This window comes from Centroberyx gerrardi, chromosome 8 (assembly GCF_048128805.1).
Source record: "Centroberyx gerrardi isolate f3 chromosome 8, fCenGer3.hap1.cur.20231027, whole genome shotgun sequence".
NCBI classification, from domain to species: domain Eukaryota; kingdom Metazoa; phylum Chordata; class Actinopteri; order Beryciformes; family Berycidae; genus Centroberyx; species Centroberyx gerrardi.
The window spans coordinates 9,634,442-9,658,119 of record NC_136004.1 but is presented as its reverse complement, the minus strand read 5'-3'; the positions used below and the strand labels follow the sequence as shown (position 1 = coordinate 9,658,119).

At 43.4% G+C, this 23,678-nt stretch overlaps 2 protein-coding genes across 3 annotated transcripts; one reads left to right on the top strand and one right to left on the bottom strand.

Annotated features, from left to right (window-relative positions):
• Positions 1-1,298: 1,298 nt before the first annotated feature.
• On the bottom strand, positions 1,299-18,753 carry rasal1a (RAS protein activator like 1a (GAP1 like)). Of its 2 annotated transcripts, XM_071909509.2 has the most exons (22): positions 18,689-18,753; positions 18,334-18,390; positions 17,077-17,190; positions 16,671-16,732; positions 15,362-15,491; positions 13,957-14,038; positions 13,438-13,578; positions 13,144-13,235; positions 11,647-11,764; positions 10,817-10,970; positions 9,207-9,271; positions 8,796-8,908; positions 7,880-8,072; positions 7,172-7,309; positions 5,523-5,667; positions 4,703-4,875; positions 3,554-3,691; positions 2,836-2,971; positions 2,061-2,181; positions 1,756-1,843; positions 1,478-1,507; positions 1,299-1,427 (listed from the first exon to the last, which is right to left on the bottom strand). In XM_071909509.2, the coding sequence occupies exons 1-22, from the start codon at positions 18,751-18,753 to the stop codon at positions 1,299-1,301; spliced, it is 2,484 nt and encodes an 827-aa protein (XP_071765610.1). The 2 variants fall into 2 exon arrangements, with proteins under 2 accessions (XP_071765610.1, XP_071765609.1); XM_071909508.2 differs by lacking the exon at positions 1,478-1,507 and having other exon boundaries at positions 1,299-1,450; positions 1,767-1,843.
• A 751-nt stretch (positions 18,754-19,504) lies between these two features.
• On the top strand, positions 19,505-21,755 carry dgcr6 (DiGeorge syndrome critical region gene 6). The gene is made up of 6 exons (XM_071909497.2): positions 19,505-19,634; positions 19,756-19,873; positions 20,027-20,187; positions 20,306-20,406; positions 20,540-20,680; positions 20,849-21,755. The coding sequence occupies exons 2-6, from the start codon at positions 19,764-19,766 to the stop codon at positions 20,924-20,926; spliced, it is 591 nt and encodes a 196-aa protein (XP_071765598.1). The 5' UTR covers positions 19,505-19,634; positions 19,756-19,763; the 3' UTR covers positions 20,927-21,755.
• Positions 21,756-23,678: the final 1,923 nt, after the last annotated feature.

Sequence of the window (23,678 nt, the reverse complement as noted above, 5' to 3'; positions counted from 1 at the left end):
GCAGGCGGCCTGCTGCTGTCAGAGGCTATCAGAGAGATAACACATCTGACCGTTACAGTGAATGACCTTCTCTGTTATAGAGAGAGACACTGAACCCTAGCTGCTCTACAGCTGCCACAAATAGCTTTACAATGTGTGTATGTACAGGTCGTGTGTCTCAGGGATATGGAAAGAAAACAAATGACTAATTGTAAGTAATATGGCGGTTGACTGCTCCAAAATTCCAAATTTGAACTTTTAAAAACAAGTTTGGCATCTCTAACTTCACTCCCACACTTCTGAGCCAATTTGTAATGGCACCAAAATCAATCTCAAGATAAACAAAAATGTAAACTGTTCAAACAGCTGCATCTAATGTAATTGGTACTCTATATTTTCAGAGTTCTAAACTTGGTTGATCCTGTAAAGGTAGGAGGGGCATTATATTGGTAGCAGGTAAATATTACCCATATCACTGTTGGAATGGCTACAACAACGTATCCTCAACTGCAAGGACATTTTCAGTATGCAAATTATATCAGAACCAAAAGTCTGAGTTGAAACCCACTGGCAATAGCACCAAACAAAAGCAACACAATTTTTTGTATCCAGTGCCCATGGCAACAATTAAAAAACAGTATTCTAATAGGAACGTCAGCTTCCTGTGCAGGCAGCATTGTACTGTGGCATGTCCACCAGTGTTTTAACATGACTCAGGGTGTTACAGACAGTGGCGTGACCTACAAATGGAATGTCATTGCTACATTGCGGCTGTGGTGACAAGCTGAATTAAGAAAAATGCCATATAAATACAAAACGTTGATAAAAGCAATATCAAAACACCATACATTCAGGTACTGTAGATTACACTACAACGAGCTGATTGCATAAAAATGTGTGACCGAGGTCCCGTACAGTATCACAAAATATAAAAGCTTCTTTTTTCACATTTCACAACAAGTGGATGCAGGACATGCAACAGACTGCTGGTTATCTACATAACAATATTAATCAAGTCAGATCATGCTTTGATATCACTCAGCCCTCTTTTTACGTCAAGTAGCATCATCTGTTCCCACTGTTGAAGTTGGCGGCACTCAAAGAACACCAAAAGTTTCAAAATGGCAGAATTCCTTCATACTTTACAGCAGGGAATGTACTAACAGACTGGAAGAGGTTGCTTCCTCTGACCACTTTCCTTCCCAAGACAATCAAGACAATGGAGTGAACCCCTCAGAGGTCACCGGTGTTGATACAGGACACCGGCCCGCTTCAGGCCCCAGTGTGGATCCCCGTGCCGGGCCCAAAGCCAGGCTAGTCTAGGGGTTCAGCGGAATGAGGCCGGTGGCTTCCTCCTTTTCCCTGCACTGGAAGGAGGCATGAGCCTGCTCCAGATCCATGATCACCCCCAACAGCCGAGCAGCGACACCCCGGCTGGGCTTCACAGGCTGAACGCTGCACTCTGCACCATCTGCAAGACACAAGACCAGAACCATACCCCATGAAGACTGATTGAGTCATTGATTGACTGATTCATTCATGTCAGTGTGTCATGCATAAATGTCCCGCCCACATCGACTTGCAAGACCCTGCTTTTGTGATGCATTTGTTACATACAAAGGTGGAGCATTTAAAAACAATTATCTTTTAAATTTGTATACTAACAGCATGCATATGCATGACAAGAACATAAGCGCACGCACAACAATAACAATCCTTTCACCCTCCTCTCTCCTGACTAGCTGAATATTTACACTCCTCTTTAGACCCAGCAGCTGGAGCCTCACCTGGATGAATGGCAGAGTTGATTCGTTTTTCTTCCTCGATGGCTGCCTCACCGTCCGGCACCTCCAGATATTTTTTCCTACAGTATCAATCAATAACGTTAATCACGTGATTGCATTCTCTTGAGGCTGCTTAATCTGTGGATGGTGTGATAGTTGGACATGTGATTGTAATGTGGAGAACCAGCAGCAGCAGCAGCAGTGCGTGTCAGTGTTGCAACATAGACCTCTAGTGTCCAGTGAGTGAACTGCATCCAGACTGAGCGTGTTTACTGGGACGTTCTCCTCTCCACTGACCTGAGTTTGTCTCTGCCATGCAGGAGCTGTTTGTAGATGGTCTGAGTCTCGACGTCGGGATCCAGCGGGTCACTCCAGTCGCCCAGCGTCACAGCAGAGTGGGTTCTGCTGCAGCCTGAAACTGAGCACCGACCCGCTTTACTGAACACTGACTGAATAACCTTAACCTAGACCATTTGATGGAAGCCTCACAGTACCATGAGTGTGTACATTTTTTGTGTGGCAGTCAAAACTCCGTCCTAACCTGTGCATTACCCAGTAAGCAACTTATGCCCAACACATGTCACATAAACAATAAATAGTCAAGAGTCTGCATCTGATGTGACTCCCAGACAGTGGCAAAATGTAATTGGTCAGAGAAAATCAAATTATGATTCTCAGCACTCGTTCTCCACTGAAGCAACAAAAACATGGCAGCTACAAATAGAGAATTTGGTCATTAAATGTGCATTGTCAGGAGCGAGTGAATTAGATGAAAGCCTAAATGCAGATACAGGGAAGTGTGTGTGTGGAGGGGGTGGTTCTGGGATGCCATAACTTCTGGAGGCGTCCTGGGTCTAATTCAACATAACACTCGTGATGGGAGGTGACAACTTTGATAACCCCGATGACATATCCGCTCTCACCCACCCCCTCCTAACATCCAAGCTGGGTTGCTTCATATGTGCTCACATAAATAGCACAAGGGACAGTTACATCAGATCCTGTGCATTGGTAAAAAGATTTCAAAGTCTCATAGTTTGTGCAGTATCAGAAGTATTAAAAGCAGGGTTACCAGCACGGTCCGCCTGCAGGCAGCAGGTCCACTTGCCACTGCGATGAGCCCCCGGGTGGAAAGAGGGCAGCATGCGCTCATTGTAGATGCTGGCTTTCCTGATGGCTGACAGCCATTGGTTCAGCTCATTCACGTTCTACACACAGACACAAATATACGATGAACCAGAAATTTGGCTGTCCCTTAAAGTCAGATTGAGGTCAAAGCAAGAAAAATAGTGTTATCCACAAAAGTCACATAATGGATGCTCATAAAAGTATATTTTTTATTTGTAACAAGTACATTACATACTACCACTGAATAACTGTAAAATTTAATGTGATACTGTATAACTTGAAAATAACCTTTAGTAAATAACCTTTCAATAAGGAAGTTAAATGGCAAATTAAATCACTGTTGTTATTTCTTCTTCACATGAATATTTATGCCTAAAGACCCCCTATTAAAATAATGGATTCTGAGTGTATAAAATGCATAAATAAAACCAAATATAGCATAATTATTCTTTATTCAAATAAGAATAATGGTCATCAGAATCTAATTTCAGCCCAACACTTTAATCATGAAACAAACAGTATATCAGCAGAATACTAAAGAATCAGGGAGGAAAACTGTGGTATTTCTGTACCACATACTGTACAATGGAAAAAAACATTTCTATGGCAAAATGAGAAGGTCAGGTGTTGTGTAGGTGGCTGTCTGGTGTCAGTACCACTACCTTGCATTGGATGTACATGGTGTGCAGCTGCCCGTCGTTGTCCTGGGTGATGACCTGCATTACGTTCTGCTGCTGAAAGGCATTTTCATCCACCCTCTCCACCGCACACACACACTGAATAGGGATTGAGGAGCGCACCTGCAACAGTTCAGCCACAAACCACACCACCAATTAACACAAGTATACACTGACCGGTAATGACGGAGCGCTCTACCGCCTTAGGCCATTCAGGCAAAGGTTTAAGTGAAATAAAACTGCCATATTTTATCATAGCACTTGCCCACAGCAAATTAATGGAGCGGCCTCTGATGCTGAACGATTCTGCAAGGAACAGGTTGGAGGAACAGCGAGGGACAAGGAGGAAGCGAAGATGTGAGCAGCATGGCAGAAAAAGAGCACTTTAAAGTGTAAATCAGCCACTTCCAATGGGAACTCGCTTCACCGAGACTGGAGTGCGAGAACATGGAGGAAGGGGGCCGGGATATTGTCTGCAATCTGATTTGCAATGTTAGCATGAATATCCACAGCCTTCAATTAACCCTCGCCTTTATTCCAGTCACACAAAGCGGGAGACTGGCTCAAAGAGAGAGCTTTTTACTGGGCTAGAGAGAGAGCCTGCTTCTCTCTCTCTGTCTCTCTCTCTCTGGCTGCTGGTGAATGAGAGATCATTATCACAAGGTTGGGCACCACATGGTAATAACACTAATGATGTTCTCACAAGGGGGGAAACACAAATAAATTAAAACAAGCCGAGGATGATTAAAATGTTTCCTCTTTTTATGAGGCGAGCTGATAAATGTCCTTCAAAGGGAACACACAGCGACTAATTCATCATCACAAGACATATCACCTTCTGATAATGGATGAGTCACTTTCATGTGACTTTGAGCTGAAGATTTCTCATCCATTTGTGGCTTACATAAGAGAGAGGGAAGAAAGTAACATTTACCTGGCAGGAACTTTACTGTTGCATCCAGCAGTCACAGTAGCAAACGGATTCAAGAATACGCTATTTAACTAGGCAAATATTTAGAAAAGGGGAATGAAACTGGAATGTCTGGTTACCTGCCAAACTAGCCGGTAGAGCAGACAAAACTTCCACACACTTGTTAGCAGGGTACAAAGCGCTCACTTCATCAGAGGTCCTACCTGCCAGTCAGGGGTCTTGGCGTAGGACAGGGTCTCGCTGGTCAGCCAGAAGTAGCGCTTCTTAAAGGCAAAGCGGGACAGAAGTTGGGGTCCCTCTGCCTTGTGTTTCTGCAGGTACCCCTCCTTCACTGTGACCGAGGGCAGGAACACGGCCCTCTGCGGCACCTCGGACACTGCGGGACGGAGGGGAAAGAGCCTCATGCAGGGGATGACTGGATTTATAATGTATATGTAATGGCATGTTCATCGGTATAGACACAAGGTGGAGCTGTAACAGTACCGCAGTGAGAATAAACAAACACAGTGTATGGTATTGTTAAATTACAATGCATTTCATTATTTCCATGGTGCCTAAACCCCCTTCCTTCCTCACATGAAAGACGCCTTTAAAGAGGCAGAACAAGCGGCCACTTGTGCACAACAAATCCACCTCAAGAGCATTAAATGTCAAACTGCCCTTTAAGAGTAAACAGTAGGTGTGATGGCGGAGGGAGAAGGGAACATGATATGTCAGAAAGGGAAGATGTTTCACAACAACAGACTCACTGACACATGACAGTAAGACGGCAGCCAAGGCATGCTGGGTAACCAGTGTGGCGTGGCTGCTCCCTCCGACGCCCTGCCAGCCCGTTTACCCATGCCGTCCCTTCTCTAAGCTTCCAGCGAGTTATGAATATTTCACCACTGGGCTTTTGTTTCACTGTATCCCTATCCACTGTACTGACTGGGAGCTGCTGCGCTCGCACCTGGCCGGCAGCTCATCAGCTCTCCTTTCCCGCTGATTACCAGTTTAGCGGAGTGTCACCGTTATCGCTCTTACCGCTGTCGTGGTCCACGTCGATCAGCTTGTCCAAGAAGTCTTTGACGGACGCCACGCTGCAAAGGATGATGGGATGGAGGGGCGCCATCCACTGCTCCTTGCCGTGGCCCAGCTGCAGGCCCAGGTTCCCCACGCTTTGCAACGCCTGGCAACCATAAAGGCACAGCCACTTTCACACAGCGCTCACATCTTCAAGCACATAAAACATCCAGCGGTCGCAGGAGTAGGTGTTCGAATTCCTCGCCTGATAGTAACTGACAGAATAATTACGCCGCGTGTGTGAACTCAGTATGTGACGACCAGTAGACCGTCTGCCTTTCTCTCTCAAAGTGGGAGATCAAAAGGGTCCCTGAGGCCAGGCATGCTGTGAGGCCTTTTGTCCGGCCCACACCTGGCCTAGGGCGAGGAGGAAGTCCCTCTCTACACCCTCTCTGATGCTGGGCTTTGAACCGCAGCCCGGGCGCAGCGCACACACAGGTAAAAATAGCCCGTTCCTCGTCTCTGTAGAGGACCCATGGCAACAGGACTTCAGCACCACGGACAGCAGCCACAGGAGCAATGCATGGGCAAGGAATAAGGGTTTTCTTTTCTTGTGTGCGACCATGACACTGGACATTTTTGCTGCCATTGTTAACGTTGATGGTGATGAATTCAGGGAGGTGTTTATTTTAGAGACATTTGGTGGACACTTGTATTCAAACGCAGAGTGAACTACTAGAAGCCTTTCTTGCCAGCATTTCTTGGTGTCTAGCTTTTGTAATTCGATGTATTTCCGGGTGAAACGGGATGTGGGGGTGGGACATAATGCGAGGAGGGACTGTTCAAAACGGGGCAGGTTAGACTATAACAAACAAAGGCAGTGAAACCCATTGCATATTCTGTGTAGATGGTGAAGCAATCCACTGTGAGATGTTTTGTGCATAATCTTAAACTGTCACAAATTCCTGATTCTTCAAAAAGAACCACGAACCATGGTGTCTTAGGAAAAGGAAATAGGGTTTTCGGGGGTAAACGCCCAAAAATGAGGCGGAAGTTCAAAAATATGTGATGGTATTATTTATTGTCATTTGTATTTACGCCTACTGGTACGTCATGATATATCAACTAAAAATATGCCATTTTCCAGGATGTAAAAGTAATGGGATTTTGATATAAAAATAAAACGTTCCTAAATCTTTTGGCATTTATTGTTAATGTTATGATATGGAGAATTAGATAACGAGGGGAAACATTTTCCATTTTGTTGTGACTTTAAAACTGATCTAGCTTCTAAAATAGAGGTTAAAATGACTGTTTTTATATGGTAGCCTGACCTGAAAGCAAAGCTGTAACAGAGGACAAGCAACAAGCAACACACTGCTCAGTACTGTATCTGTTGCTATTGGCTGTCACTCCATATGGAAGCACTACTGCCTGCACACATAAGCACTGTACAGTATGTTGTGTTCATGCTTCCTAATCATTTGTGCTACAACTGCAGATGAGAAATGCTGCCAGGTGGCTCACAGCATGGAGCCTTCAAGTCCAGTGCATCCATGTCTTTACTGTTAATGTTTTTCTGCATTGATTTGTGATGTAGTGTGGTGAGAATAAATCATTCATGGTAGTGTGTGTGTATGTACTGTATGTGTGTGTGTTATGCACCATACCTTAGCCAGTAGCAACAGCGTTCTGCTTGTGCGTGTATCTGCATGCTGGTCCCTCAGGTGGAACAGTTTAGGTGTGAGGATCGCAGGGGCAAAGAAACGCAGGAAAAAGAATCCACTGATGGCCAGATACTTCACATCCTGTAGAAAGACAGTGGATTCAATAGGAAAGTAAATGATTGGCTGGCTCTTAACTCTTTACCTAGAATCTCTTTATTATTTATGAATATTCTAGGGACACAGGAATATTTGTAACATTTACTGTATTGTCTTTCCCCTGCACTCCTTACTGTGGCAGCAAACATTTTGATGTTGAATACATTTTGATATGACAGCCTGTAATGTTGACATTTAGCAAAATTGGGAAATATCTTTCGGATATCAGTTCAGAACAGTTGCCAAAGCTGTTTTGATATGAATGTTTACCATCCCATGATATATTGTGAAAATGATGAAAATGCCACATCCTGCATGTTGCCGTCGGTCAAATGCTTGCTGGGATAGGTCGCATGTGATGTTGGCCATCTAGGAATGTCTGTTACACACATTGTAAGTGTCTCAGGATAAGACCCTCAGCTAAATGTCTAAATTGTAAAGGTAAGATAAAATTAATAAGTAGAAATGACCCAAAATGTATGAAGCGCTGAAATAGAAGTATCCGCTTTCTTTCTTCACTGAGTTTGGTCTTTGTAGACCTGGCTCTGGACTGACCTCATTCTCAGGTTCAGCAAATTGCTCCTCCACCCTCTTGTGCAGCTGCTTGAAGGCCACTCTCATGGCAGGGGGACACTGATCGAATGAGCCCACGATGGACTCGATGATGCTGGACAGGTAGTCCTGCAGCATCTCCACGCTGCTGTCCCGCACCTCCGCCTCTGACACCGCACCTTTAAATGAGATCCGTCTTCAGAGACGGACAGAGGAGGAGAGAGGGCTGAATCCCTGTGTCTGGAATCTGAATCCTAACAGTGCGTACTATTCATACTAACCATACTGTGTATAGATTAGCATGCATTATGTAAAAACTATCAAGATGTGGCAATTTAACCATACTAACCAAATACTTCAGTTCAAAAACACATGGCCTTTTGCAGCATGTTATAACTGATAACTTCTCTTTTCCTGATAACGTCATTACATTCAACAGCAGAGTGTGGAGAGATGAACACAGATGTTAACTGCTGAGTTGAAGATGTCAGGGGAGACATATAGGCAGGAAGCGGAGACAACACATCAGGTGTTGGCAGGCAGATTTACTGTAGACATAGTGCATGTTAGACCCTGGATCTCCCTCCATGTCAGAGATAGACATCTCAAGGGGCTCATGGCAGTTGCCAAGCAACAGCCTTCCCCCTCTTTACATTCCTTCTTCATTTCCTCACACTGATGTCTTCCTCTCAGGGCAGAAGTGTAGAGGAAGTGGGCAGGCTCCTGTGACAGCTTTTCATTTGACCATTTTAACACGTACAGTACGAGCTGAACCTATGACCTAAAATTCCCACTTGCGGTGCAAGACAAGTGCCTGTGAAGCAGATTATAACCATCCTGTTTGATACAGCAAAACAGTCAGGGCATGATCGTGGGATTGTTCGAGGTCCTGCAGAACATTATTTTAGGTCAGTGTTACCTGGTGCGGTTCAGGTCGATCTTACATGGGTCCAGTTCGATGTATTTCTTCTCGTCAAAGATGCGGTTGATGATGGGCTTCAGCACCTCGTGCAGATACAGCATGCCGACAGCCTGACAGCAAAACAACACCATATGTTTAAGACCTGACTGTGGGACTATAGCCAGTACTCTTATCTGTATCTATGCAGAAGGGATTCTTTTCTAAACTGAAAATCCATATTCTATAAAGAGCTATAACTCACCACACATTAATAGAGAAGGGATACGTTCAGGAAGAAAATAGTGAAGATTGAGCGAGAGGGCAAACATAATGAACAGTTACGTCACGCTTTAAACCACAATAGAGACAGAAGAACAACCGACTACTTGCAACACCTGATAGAATGGAATGATAGACACACCGACGCACCTTCATAAACTGTTCCATGGCTTTGGAGGCAAGAGAGTTGGAGCGGAATAGCGTGTTTGGATCAGCTGTTAGAGACAGAACAGAGAGGGGATTGACGTATAATTCAAACAATATATTCAAAAATGATGGGGTGGTAGTAGCTTAGAGGTTAGAGAAGCAAGTTGCCAGTTTGAATCCGTGAACCAGCTGGGAAAATGCAGGTGGGGAGAGTGAATGAGTAACAACTACTTCCTCAACAACTACTGTCCAGCTGCCCTTGAGCAAGGCACTGACTAAACCCCCATCTACTCCAGTGGAGCAGCTCAGTGGCCGACAGTAGAGGACTGTGTTTGCATTGGGCAGCTGCCGGATGTGACTGTGTGTAACTGTGTGAATGTGAAGCAAGGTGTTGCTGGAAGAGAGCGAGCATGCTCAGTTGACTTTCCCTTGATGAATAAAGGTTAAAATAAAAAAATAAAAGCAGCATTCAGTTCTTTTGATGCATGTCTGTCTGCTAAGATCCAATCTGCTTTAGAAAGTCAGTTCAGTGTTACAGCAGAGGGCAGGCTGACCTTCACTGACTCAGCCTTGATGCCACATTACCTAAATCCCTCAAGGTGGAGACACTGATATATCCATGGTGATAGACCTGGTTGCCAGGTGAACTGCATTGCTTACATATTCGATACAATCTATTGAATATATACTTCTAGTACCAAATCGATCAGATACATTTCTTGTCTTTTTTCCCCTCCCTCCTGCCCCTGCGCCCCACTTTAATGTCTGGCTGCTCCCGGCATCTATTCCTGATCTTATGATCAACCAGCTACCGTTTGGATCGTGTGGAGTTGCTATGGAAACTTAGGCACTACGCTTATTATCTCAAACTACACCAACAAAATCCACAGACCACAGCACAACTCTGTGTGCGAATTAGCATGGGGATGTGGTGTGGAGGCAAAAACATGACTAACAAAGAACACACAGAAGCCATGAAATGACTGTTGAGTGAGTGAATAATTGGCACAGGGCTAGTAAATATAGTGCTGGTGGGCTCGGACTGCCCACACACAGACCGTGGCTGTGGTGTTGAGAGAGTCGGTTCAGAGTTAAATAGCAGCAACCCTTCGAGGGTCTCTGGAGAGTGGAGGAAGAGCAGCCTATAAGCAGATTGCGCCCCCCCCCCGACTAACACAATTACTGACTCACAGAGATAAAGTTAGGTCTTACGCACACTGTGTATTGTGTGATTGCAGTAGCTTTATGTAAAAAGTTAAGAGCTGAGATATCTAGGCATTCATGACGCAAATACTACAGTAAAACTTTTATCTGAAAGGTGGCTTGCAATCTCTCCAGTACGCCTAACACATACAACGTAGCAATTAAATATTCCAAATGTGTGCATAACTGTTGAGCTGCACTTCCTTGTTGACACATGACATTACAAATATCTGAACTGCAAGCAAAAGTGCACAAAATGCTTGGGAACACGTGCATAGGCATGTTTTTCCTACGGAATTCAAAAAATGTCCTAACATCTTACTCTCCTGAACAACTTCCCCTCACAAATGGTCAATGGACAATGTTGTGATGTATTTTTTTGTCTTGCGGTGTTGTTCCTGGAGTCTTACTGGTGTGGTTAACCTCCCGGGTGTTAAGGTAGTCCAGGAAGGGCACCACCAGACCCTGGCCCAGGTAGATCTTCACCAGGGTCATCGACACGTCCTGCCGGCTCTCGACCGTGGTCACCTCCTCCAGCATGGTCAGAGGGCTGCTGTCCTCCACCTGCAGGGGGGGTGAGGGTGGGGGTGGGGGGCTCAGGTCATGTGCGAAGACTCTGTCTGTCATCCAGAAATAAATAAACCTGACATACTCAAGAAGAATTGTGCATGAAGTCAAGAGCGTCAGTAAGTTTTAATTGCTTGAGACTTGACTTGATGCATGAGGAGAAGACTTGAGACTTGACTTGACTTGGGTTCTGCTGACTTGGGACTTGACTTTGACTTGTACTTTGATGACATGAAAAGGTTTCTAAAGTCTTGACAAAAGATCAAATGTTGAACTGATTATAGAAATCAAATTCATAATGCAAGTTGTTATACTGTTAAAACGATATTGCATTGAAAAGTCCTAGATATTTTGTTTTCTTTAAGATATTAAATTGATACTGGACTCTTGATTTGTTCTGACTTGACATTAATGACATGGACTTGACTTGGACTTTACTTGGTAATCTACATTTAGACTTGGGACTTGACTTGTGACTCGTGCCTCAACACTTGAGACTGACTTGGGACTCGAGCGAAGTTGACTTGGTCATCCCTCCAGTAAAAACATTTGTAACTGAAAAGATACAACATACGTACAGCGCTCTTTCGACATGATAGAGCAGCACCTGTCGTACAGTTGAGCAAATGAGCAGATCTGCATGTCGGTAGTGAGGAGGAGTGGTGGTGCTGACCTCTGCAGGGGAGATGACCGACTCCACCAGCAGGTCGATGAGGGGCTGATAGTACATGGAGGGCAGGATGCGATCCTCCACCAGACGCACCTTCAGACGCAGCGCTCCCAGCTTGCCGCTGCGTAGGGAGGAAAACACCGCAGAATTTCAGAAAAAAGAAGAGAGTTTTTCCCACCCTGCAATCTGAGATGTCACACTGATGTACAGCTCCATTAAAAATGAAGTGGGAAAGATGGAGAAAAGTGGCTGTGACAGCACCCAGGACAATTTCTCAGGAAAAGGCGGTCTCTTAGGATAGACTTGTCCCTCCAGAGTTTTTCTGTGAGATGACTGTGACCAACGGCACTTTATTTTCTCTGTCGCTTTTTTGTGAAAATTGCAATGGCATTTGAAGTGTTTTCATTGTGTACTTGTGGGAGAAGTGTGGCAACCGATGAACATGTCAAAGGCAAAGTGTGACGATCTGCATATTAATCAAGTGCCTTGATTAGAACAATGATTTTGGTCCTTGTGGGTGAAAGCAAGTGACTGGATGAAACTGGAAGCCCTGTAGGGGAAATGCAATGTGAAAACATCCTGGAGGGCCTGATGATGGTACAACTCCTGATTCACAACTATAAAACAGAGATTGCCTCATTATAAAAGCAAAAGTTAGACTCCAGTTCATTGTCTAGTCTGTACATAATGATAACATTTAACAATTGTCTTGTCTTGACCCTCTGGACCTTGGCATTTTTTATTTTAGTGTCTCATAGGCTAAAGGAAGACCTGTGTGAATTTCTAGGTTAAGAATTATTCCTTGTTAAAACTATTCCACAAGATTTGCATATTGTTGCAAGGTGAGACGTGATAATGCCAAGAGAACTGCTGAAGCAAATCCAGTATAAATGGTGAGTGCCTGGTGTAGTACAGCATGTGCAATGACATTTTCTGAGCACACTATTAAGGAGTCCTTGCAGTTAAGAAAACTGTCAAAGGTGCTTGGTCACAGTGCTTTCTCAAACCAACAGTTGCAACAGATAGTCCCAAAGGGGATATCCATTGCAATGACATTTTCTGCCTTTTACCACTGCCCAGCTATAATAGATCTCTTCACAGTTTCTGTTCCCAGTCCTATTCTCAGCATTGTGTTCCCCTCTATAAACGCCCCTAAAGCTGTGAGTCATTCACTAATGAACCTCTGAGATCAGCTTCACTTTGACACTATGCTTTTGCAGATAGCTCAGCCCGCATTTGTTCTAAAATTATCTCAACGAACAGATGTTGACGGAGACCTTGCTGTATACCTGCAAACGCTAGAAAGACGCGCAGAAAGGAAACTTGAGGAAAAACAAACACTTTCCTCGACTACATTTCAAAAGCACACCGCCAGCGCTTGCCTGTGGATTTGAGTCTTATAAGATTCCAAAAGCAATCGGCAAAATGTTTGCTCGCTCTCACACTGTCTCAATCATACAAACACCGCACAGTACAAACAAGCACACCCATAATCCTCACCCAGCATCAACCTCATGGTTTCCCAAGGGCAGCAGACGAAACCAGCCCTCTAACAGAGGTGTCTTGTGCAAGCAAGCAAAAGGGATTTCCATCTGTGGAAGGAAACAACAAACAAGCCCACAATATCAGACAATAACAATCACTGGTGGAGCAATTGTTCCAGGGGAAAATGCTCACAAATTAAGCATATTCCACACACTGGCCACTCAGAATGACATGAAATCTATGACTTGTTTAACAATAGAAAGATATACAATAACTTGATGGATCATAGTGATCATGTCAAGTCTTCACCTTTCCCAGGAAGTCATTCTTGCCCACCATGTCCCAGTCCCAGACCTCCAGAGTGACAGTTCCCTCCTCACTCAGCTCCTCTGGGTCCAGCTCCAGTTCCAGCGTCTCTCCCCAGTGGGGGAAACGGGTCTTCTTGATAATCTGAAACCCAGCAGTGGTGTGTTTTTGTTGTATGAAAGGAGACTGAGACCAGATCTCTCTTCAATAAACTTCACATCAGCTCTCTCTGATCTCACACTGCAGTAGTAGTAGTAGTAGTAGTAGCAGTAGTAATAGTAGTAATAGTAGTAGTAGTAGTAGTAGTAGTAGTAGTAGTAGTAGCAGTAGCATAAGAATATAACTACATTTGTGTAGCTCTTTTTTTTAGCAAAGTTGCAAAGTTCAGTAATATAGAAGGAACAAAAGAAGGAAAAAAGAGAAAGACAATAACATTAACATAACCATGAGTTGTAATGGAAGGACTTGAACTGGCTCCTTTAAGGCCTTACATGTACATACATGCACGCACATAGAGCTCACCGAGGTCTCTGCACTGTGGTTGTTGAAAATAACTCTGGCAAACGGATCGGAGGTTCCAGAGATGTCTCTTGGAGCCAAGTCTCTGTGGTGTCATCAGACCAAAACACAACACTGATCAATACACTCAAACGCTCAACAACCCCAAATTGCTTGCTCTGCAAATTGAATTAGTTAAGTGAGGTACAGCAAGGTGAAAAGCGAAACCACTACTTTGCACTTGACCTCATTCTTTCAAACTCAATTCACATTCATCGGAGCATGTTTGAATAACGCAGTGACAAGCCCTGATTGACATGCTCATTAGCGCCCAGCCAGAGAGAGAGAGATTGTAGCCTGGGACACACAGATGGGGCAGTGAGTGGTGTGATAGTGGTGGTATGACTCAGGAAGTGAGGGAGCGCTGAGAGTGGAGGCCCGCAGGGTGACAGTGACAAAATTTGAGCACAGAAATAGTGATGACACTGCCAGGCTCCACTGGAAGCAGCTCAGCTACAGAGATTTCACTCACGACTGATGACCAGTTGGAGAATAACTCTTTTTAGGCCAGTAAATTGTACTTAGTACATGAACAAAAAAAACACATTCATCCAGAGATGTAATTTAAACACTTGCAAGTTACATTCGTACATGCGTTTATAATGAAAGAAGTACCCCTCTTTCATATGGCCCAACACAAACAATGCTACATACTGTACTGACCAAGTCCTGATCTGATACATACTTTTTAAGTATGGAAAACACAAACTTAAACCATTGGGGTTTAAGTTTGGGGTCATTGGATAGACATGATGGAGATAAATTCAATTTCTCTCAAAATCAAGTGGCGTTGCTTTGTGTTCTGACATATTAGGCTCTTGCTATTGGATTTTAGTAATGGGGAAAAAAGTGCTATGGACTGCATTTGTCTATGTTCTCTTCATCATGTGAGACTATCTTCTTTTCAGAATTACTTTTCATAAAGCATATACGTATTATTTAAGTCAACATTAACACCACACACTATTTAACCCAGCTGAAATCCAAAAGCAGAAAAGCAGGTGAAAGAATACAACTATCCTGCAACTAAAGTTCTTTAGAACTAAGAACACGTTGATCCTCACATAGTGAAGAGGTTGACTGTCAGATGTAATTTCTTAATAAAAAAAAACCTAACTTTTTAACCTATTCATCCAGAGAAGGTTTGCTGAGCATATACACTGTGTTCCTTATTTACTTTCCCTGCCCAGATTTTCCCAGCAGATCCAAACCATTTGGTCACAAGCCTGCTACTCTAACCTTTAGCCTTTAGGCCGCTATTGACCTCTAAATATTTGTCTGTAACCCATTGCTTTCTCTAAATGAGCTCCTGTTTCTCAAATCCCCATGAACACTGATGACAGCTGCAGCATTTAAAGCTGTGTGTTACCTGGCTTCTATGACTTGGCATCGCAGGCTGATCCTTTCTGCGTCTTTCAGCAGCTCCAGACTCAGGTGGATCTCCCCCTGGACCTCCTCATCTGGGTCCACCCTCGTCAGGTTCATCCAGTTATCTAGCCCTGAACACACCACATAGACAGACATACTGCATTAACAAAATGATGAACCTGTCAGCTGTAAAGTAACAGCTGTGTGGACAGGAGGACAAACATGGACACTTAATATCCCTCCAAACACACTGAAGAAAGTGATTAGTTTAACTTGAGTTGAGTAAGGCCAGTTAAATATGGTAGGAATGAATGATATTATGTATTTAAATAAGAGTACACTTTTAAATTAGCTCGATTTTTGTAATAGAAAGACTCATGGGTTTGAGACAAGGTGAAGGCTCACACAAAGCTACAGTACAGTTTAGTAGCCTGAATAACATGTGTAACAGTGGCCTTTCAATAGAACACATTAAATTTAATACATTTGATACAGTATAAATTTCAGGCAAAAAAAACAGAACGTGTTTTGTTTTCATTTTTTTTTCATATATATCAGACAAAAGCAAGGGTACAATTTCGAGGCCAGACTGTGAGAATATTCCTGCGAGGGAGTAACTGACTCAATAGCAACATGTTGCAATGAATCACAGGAGCGAAGGCCACGCCAGGCTGCTGCCAAGAGAGAGGCATCAGTATGCAGCAAACATAATCTGATACAGTAAACACTTTGAAAAGTGTTGAAAAACTACAATATCATCATGACATCATATTTTCAATGCCACATGTCTAGACAGGACACCAAAGACATCCCTGGAGTTCAGGGAACGCTAAGTTAACATTGGGACTAATTTCTTCAGTGTAAAAGCTTCTGTAAGACAACCAGCCGTAAAATGGGTTGGGCCACTGGAAAGGTTTTGGTTGCTCTCCTCGTTCTACAATACTGTGGGCTTCCACACAAAAGGACAGCTGTACTGCACAATGAATAACCCCAGAGTTTATGCAGACAAGAACCAGGAGAGCCATCAGACAACGTGTGTGCTGGTTTCATTCCCTTTCTGTTTGAATGTGCAGAAAAGGGATTCTAAAATGAAAGTGACCGATACATCAGAGCAAATCAAACCATGGCATTAAATGTGTGAGAGTATACACTGAGAAACATTCCCAGAAGCTCAGCCTAAAAAAAGGCAACTCTCTGCAATCATGAGACCTTTGACTGGGTCGTGGGAATCCATCTTTGTTTAACCTCTGACCTCCGGTCATGCACCCGTCCCGTTACACACATACCCATGCAGCTTCCTTTGATCATACCTTTAGCTTGAGACCCGATGGCTTCTTTGCTCAGAGATATCTTTCCGATGACGTCATCATGGCTGTAGCAAAAGATAACAACAAGATTATCAGACTGAAGCTATTGAAAAAAACACTATCAAAGGTCCTTCCTGTTAAAGTTTAACGAGGTGAATCTGACAGATTGATATGGCTACTGCCGGTCATGAGAGGAGGGGAAAAACAGCCTTTAATCAGTCAATCTGGGCTGCCATCTGCCTGATGATGTTTGTTTATTCAAAGCATGGAGGCTTTTCCAAAACATTCAAACTGTACATGATGTTTTAACCCAATATATCGCTTCATGAGTAGACTATCAATCAATCAGAAAGCTCCATAACAGCTGAATATGAGATCATTTTAAGACGATTTTGGATGACAATGTTACCCGATGGTGTCTTCATCCATGACATAAAAGGAGAGTGAATGGAACCCCATGGGGAGGTGCAGTGTGTACTCTTCACCCCAGAAAGGATTGAGGTTCTTCCATACTGTAGCGGTCCTGAAAAGGAAGGTTTTACACACTAGTACCCACCAGCCCGTAACAGCCACATAGACTGAATGCACGACATTTATGAGTAGAAGAAGAAGCCAGGAAGGTAATGCGTCGAGTCAGAAATCACAGTACATGACAAAGCGTCAGCAGCATCAGCACCATGTGAAAATGAAATTTCCCTCAGCGGCCCAGTTCATTACCATACATAAGGTCACAGCCTACATCTCATATGCTTGGGGAGTAACGTGCACAATCTATTCTAAATGGGTAATGAAAAGTTCCTGTTTAATTTGTGCCATGTATCTCTCTGCTGAGCTGAAAATGCTCTGCTGTTCTCTGCTCCATGAATTCCCGACGGGGTCAACCAGCCACATCATCCATGAAAAACACACTCAGGGAGTCAGTTGGCCGGTGACACTACAAGTACAAGATAATTAGTGTCTGCAGTGAGTCATCGCTGCGTTTTGCCTTATGATGCCAGTTGTAACAATGGCCTCTGGATTTATTCCCATATTAAATCCCAATATATTGGGAAATATTCAAAGAGAAATATGGGTTCCACCTCAAAATGATATACAACTGCTATTTTTAAAAAGTGACACCTGCTTTCATCCCAACACTATAGAGGATGCAACCATCTGTATAATCATCTACACAGTTGACCACAGTTGCATTCAAAGTGGGAACACCTCCAGTCTGAAGTGGTAAACTCTCCTCCCCTCCAGCTCCCAGCATTCTCCCTGCTTACAATGGGAGCTCCCTGCAATAATTGATGCATCCTCTCCATGGTTACCTGCGGGTGTTTTAAAGGCCAGACCAGTATCAGGTTCTCTGTGCTGGGGGGGCCACGCTGCGAGCACCGCCACCCTGATCACATACACTCCACCCGGGATAACATGTGCAGAATAGCGGGGGCACAGCCCCAAAAAACAGACAAACTCAAATGTCTATAGAGTTAGTTATATCACTAACTGCTGCAGGGTATATGCAAATTTGAGGACATAAGCAGAATTGTAAACAATATTCTGCAGATCTAGCCTTGCAGACATGAAACTGCTATAATACATAATGAGATATCTTCATTTTCTTTGCATGTACAGTACGTCGATTTTTAGACATTTATAATATGAGGCAGGGTTTAAAACTCACCTGGCCACAACTTCATTGTCAACTTTTACAATGCAGTACGGATCACTGGTCCCGGAGCTTGAGAGATTAAGAAAAAGATGACAGCATGAGACATGATGTCTTAAGGCAGCATGTTAATTCAATTCGCCTGACGGCAAATTTGAGGAGCCTGTCTTGACTTTGTATTTCTCCTCCAATTCCTTCAACGACAGGAGACAACTTGCAAGAAAATCAAGGCTAAAACGTCGGCTGAACTTTTTTCTTATCTAATTAAGCTGATCAGTGGCAGCAATCCTGATCTGTTGTCTATTAGGCTGTAATGATCTAAGATTTAAGACTTCAGCACAGAAGCCCGTGGCGTTTAGAAATTACTTACACGTCTTTGGCTGGGAGGTTCCTGCCCTCGACAATTCGAAAATAAAGAGATGTATTTTTGGCCATTTTAATCAAGGAAGCTATTAATCCAATTCATCCGATGCGTCCATACACGCTCCTTAAAATAGTGCTCTTCCCCGCCGCAAGTGAGTTTTCTTCATTTCATGGCACCTTCAGTGCGTGACGGCGCACAGCCCACCAGTCGTGCGCAACACAGGCGCCTGTCCAGTCCAGTCCAGTCCAATAGCTTACAGAGAGTAGAAGTGGAGTTCTACTTGTAGCAGTCAGTCTTATTCGAGTTGTGGCTTCCACAGGAGCCAGATGTATGAACCTAAAATTTCCATTTTGAGAAAAGCACTATCGAATGAATGATCTATATCATCGATAAAGATTGCTAGATCCCTTTCTACTGTTGCATGACATCGCCGATTAAACGCAAGTCTCCTCATTCTGTGCTTAATTGCTCTAATTGCCCTTTTTAGATTTCTTACTAATGTTGCATCCGATACGGTACTGGAGAGCGGCGCTTCACTGGCAGTATGCGCCATCTGGTGGATATATTGAGCTACTGCATATTGGTGAAGCTTGCCCATGGTTGAGCTCTACAGAGACAACTCTAACAACGAAACATCGACAAAATAAATAATAAAACGTCAGAAGAGCATTTGTGAATGCCTGGATGTTGATTGCATCCCAAGATAATGTAATTGTTCGCCAAAATAAATAATCTTGTTTGGCTGGGAGAGAAAATAATTACAGGCAGGCATCAAGATAGGCAGCAATGTGGGGTCCTTCTGCCACTAGTGAAATGTTTTGTGTGGATGGATGTACAAGCTCCATGTTTAGCTAAATAAACAAAAACAATTAATTTCTTTCTTTCTAGCTGGTGTAGTAAGTGGGTAATGTTAACTCACGAGCGGCATTAGAGAACTGGCTGCCTCAACAAGGTAGGTATCTTGTTTGTGAAGAATTTACAACCAAAGCTTTGTTGGTAGCCTAGCCTGCTAGCTGAATCTGTTGTTGACTAACGTTAATGTTTACTCTTCTGTACTCTTCTCCTCTTCCCAGACAAGGAGATGGACGTTTACCCTGGAGTCATCGACGGCCCGGGCGATTCTACCAAACAACAAGAAAGACACTATTACTTATTATCTGAACTGCAAACCCTTGTCAAAGATTTGCCGAGGTAACAAGCCAATTTAGGATCTAGCAACATTAGCTACAAGAGTCTGCCTTCAGATAATTCAGTGAAGTGAACTTCAGTTTTAACGTTAGCTGCATAGCCAGTGTTTAAGATACTGTATATTTAAGTGTTTGCTTGTTTGTGCTCCATGGGCAGCTCCTTCCAGCAGCGCCTGTCCTACAACACACTGAGTGACCTGGCTCTGGCTCTCATAGACGGGACGGTGTATGAAATAGTGCAGGGGCTCCTGGACATCCAGCACCTGACAGAGAGGAATCTGTACAACCAGAGACAGAAGCTGCACTGTGAACATCAAGGTCTGTCCTCTGTCCCAACAGAAAACAGGTTATGCAGTGTGTACTGGTGTGAGGTTGTGTTTGCATAATCTCAATGTGCTGCTTGACTGATGTTTCCTCTCATCCCTGCTCTGCGTAGTGCTCAAACAGGAGTTGGCACGGAAGCACAAAGAGGCGTTGCAGTCTTGCAAGTCTCACAACCTTGCACTTCTCAAAACAAATCAACAAGGAGAGATAGAGGTAAGGCATGGGCAAATTATTGGATTTATTCCACCTTGAAACCACAGGCTGGATAGAGGCCATATTGAATTGCAATATTGACTGAAGGTTCTGTGCTTTCTGCTTCTCAAACAGTTGTGTGTTGTGTTATCAGGCTCTGGAAATCCGTGTGCGAGAGGAACAAAAGATGATGGATAAGAAGATTGTGGCTGAAATGGACCAGAAGGTGTTAGACCAACAGAACACCCTGGAGAAGGCTGGGGTCCCTGGGTTTTACATCACCACCAATCCTCAGGTTAAGATCCACACCTATCAATTTACTGCCTATTAAAATACAGTATATATACTCCACAAATCATAGCACAGAAAATGCTTTGTGATACAGGCAAATGTCCAGCAGATGGCGATGGATGCCCTAACAGTAATTGCTCTCCGTCTCATGTTCCCCTGTGTGTTATTTCAGGAGCTGACAATGCAGATGAACCTACTTGAGTTGATCCTCAAGCTTCAGCAGAAGGAGTCACAGTCCGGAAGCCTATAATGAGCAAGAGGCCTAATTGTGCCAAAAGGGAAAACAAATCCTGTAATGGCCACGGACAGCGAATGCTCAGATTCCAGTAACCGTGAGACTCTCCTGCCCACTGTGTGTCGACACGTGGTGTCGGTCCTGCTCCTGAGGAAGCAACAAGCTCAGAAAATGATCGTCGTTTGTCATTCTGAATGTTATCCTCACCTTCATAAACTCCTTTGGAGAAGGCTGGTATTTATTCAGTAGAGGACAGAAGTAAGAGGTGTCGTGATCTGGAATAGAGTTCAACAACTAGGAGGTGGTGACAGGGACAGGTGACAGGTTTTAGGAATTTAGAGCACCCAGTTGCTAGATTACATATACTGTAATTAGGAATTTGTTTCTTATACATTTCACCAGAGCGGTGAGAGCGCAGGTTCAGCCAGCAGTGGAGTCCATGGAGCGACTAGGGGTCAGTGTCTTGCTCAGGACACTTATAGACAGAGAGGGACACACTTGCTGTGATGGGGATTGATGCTGTGACCTTCCAGTAATGGGATGGTCTCTCCACCAGAAGAAAGAAGGAGTAACGCCTGCACACTTGCTCCATGCCACAAAAGTAGTGACAACGTTTCGATCCTACTTGGATCTTCGTCAGGTCAAAATGTTTGAAAAATGGAAACCACACCCATATTTATACATCATGCACACCCATAGGCTGACAAGCTCTATGATGGCAGGTGTGGTTAACCATCCAAACCGCCCAGGGTGATGAACATCCAAAAATAATTAACAATTCAATAAAGTAGATAGAAAACAGATACATAGAGAAAAAAACAGTAGTACGAAAGCCATACTTCAAAAATATCAAACGTACATGTATATCTTATATATAAGCATAAACATAATATCAGATACAACATCCCATATATCAAAATCTACATCACCTACGTTCAAAAATATTGTAATAAGTTAGAGGAAAAGAAGAAATCTTAAATTCATATAAGAAATTGGGTCTTAACACCCTTCTATAAAAAGTCAGCTAGATCAAATCACAATAAGGAAAAAATCACAATAAGGAAAGAAAGGGAAAAAAAACACACCTGTTGTATAATTGAACATTTTTACAGATATGTGTGTCAGGGTCTAGAGAAATACCTATACATGTAGGGAGAGCCATCATGATACTACCACCATTTTTATTTTTTATTTTAGAGAAAATGTTTGAACTCATACTCTTGATTCAGACCTCAGGTGTGAGAGTCTGGAGAGTGAAAATGTAAAAACGTTCTCTTTGGAGTAAGAGGGTATTTAAATCGCCTCCTCTTCTCGGAGTTGTAACGTGCTCGATGCCAACGTATCTGAGAGAGGCCACTGGGTGATTTGCCTCTCTGAAATGCACTGTCACCGGGTTACGTTGGTCCTGGGTACGGATGCAGCTCCTGTGCTCTGCTATCCTGGTTTTAGTGCTCTTTGTGTTTTTCCTACATATGCCAAACCACACAGGCATTTTATAAGGTAGATTACATTTCTTGTGGAACAAGATATAATGCCCCTTACTTTCATTGTTTTTCCTGTTGTCGGGTGGGTGTATGTGGTACATTTATATGTAAAATTGAACCAGCGTGCATGAACCACACCGATAATTCCCTGGTGGAAGATCAAAGAAAGTAGTGTTTTTAGCAGGGATGAGATCAGATTTCACCAGCGTTTGTCTCAAGTTAGGGGGACGTTTGTACACTACTTTGGGTAAATCTTTGAATTCATTTTTAAGTAGTGGATCAGAGCTCAAAATGTGCCAATGTTTTCGTATAGTTTTTTCAAAATCTTTACCCAGAGCGGAATATTTTAAAAATTTCTTTTTTGATAAGGCATGGTCTCTCCACCAGCCCAATGATGCCTTTGGAGTTGTCAGGACCATGTATGGCGAAAAAGAATACTTTATTGCTTTGATTTGTGTGCAAGTCGACCCACATCTGATTAGCAATATTGTATTGACATTTTTAGACTTTAGACTACATAGTAAAATCTATTTTCATAAATAAATGTTTCTAAAGTCTCTGAAAATGTAATTGTTTTGTAACTAATTTAGCAGAAGTTGATGTAAATGTTTTTTTCTTATTGCATATAGATGCAGACAGTACAGCCACACAGAAATCAGACACCAACATGCATGTGAGGCATAAGTGGTATAAATGCATCACAAAGAGGCAACAAACGGTGCATATTTACAGGACATGACTAACAAGGATTGTGGAATATGGATAATGGGGATTGGGCAAAATAAATGCATAAATAAAACAAACTACATAAACATGTTCTATGGGTTAATTAGGGTTGGGTAGTAGTATTAATTTCAAGCTATGAGAGGTATGAGAGATGGTTTGATCATGTGGCAGCAGGGTTGAAGGTATGAAGATGGGAGGGTTATGTATATGTGTACTGTGTATAAGCATAAGGGAATGAAAGGGAGGGGGAGAGGTGGAGATTAGTTTTGAGGCAGGGCGGGGTGTGGGGGTGGGGTGGTTGGGAGGGAGAGGGGGGAAGGGTTGACCCAGCAGTGACAGCGCGCACCCCGGCCCTGGAACCCATCGGCAAGGAGAGCCACCCCAGTGGGCCCACAGGGGGCCAGCCTCCAATCAAGAGCCAGGCACCACAGAGCGGACCAGATGTTGTCTTTTATTTTTTATTTTTTTTATTTGTGTGCAAGTGTTAGAAGCTGTTCCCATAGGGCAGCCCCCAGACCTTGATGTAAATGTTTTCAGAACAGTGATTTGTATAGAAT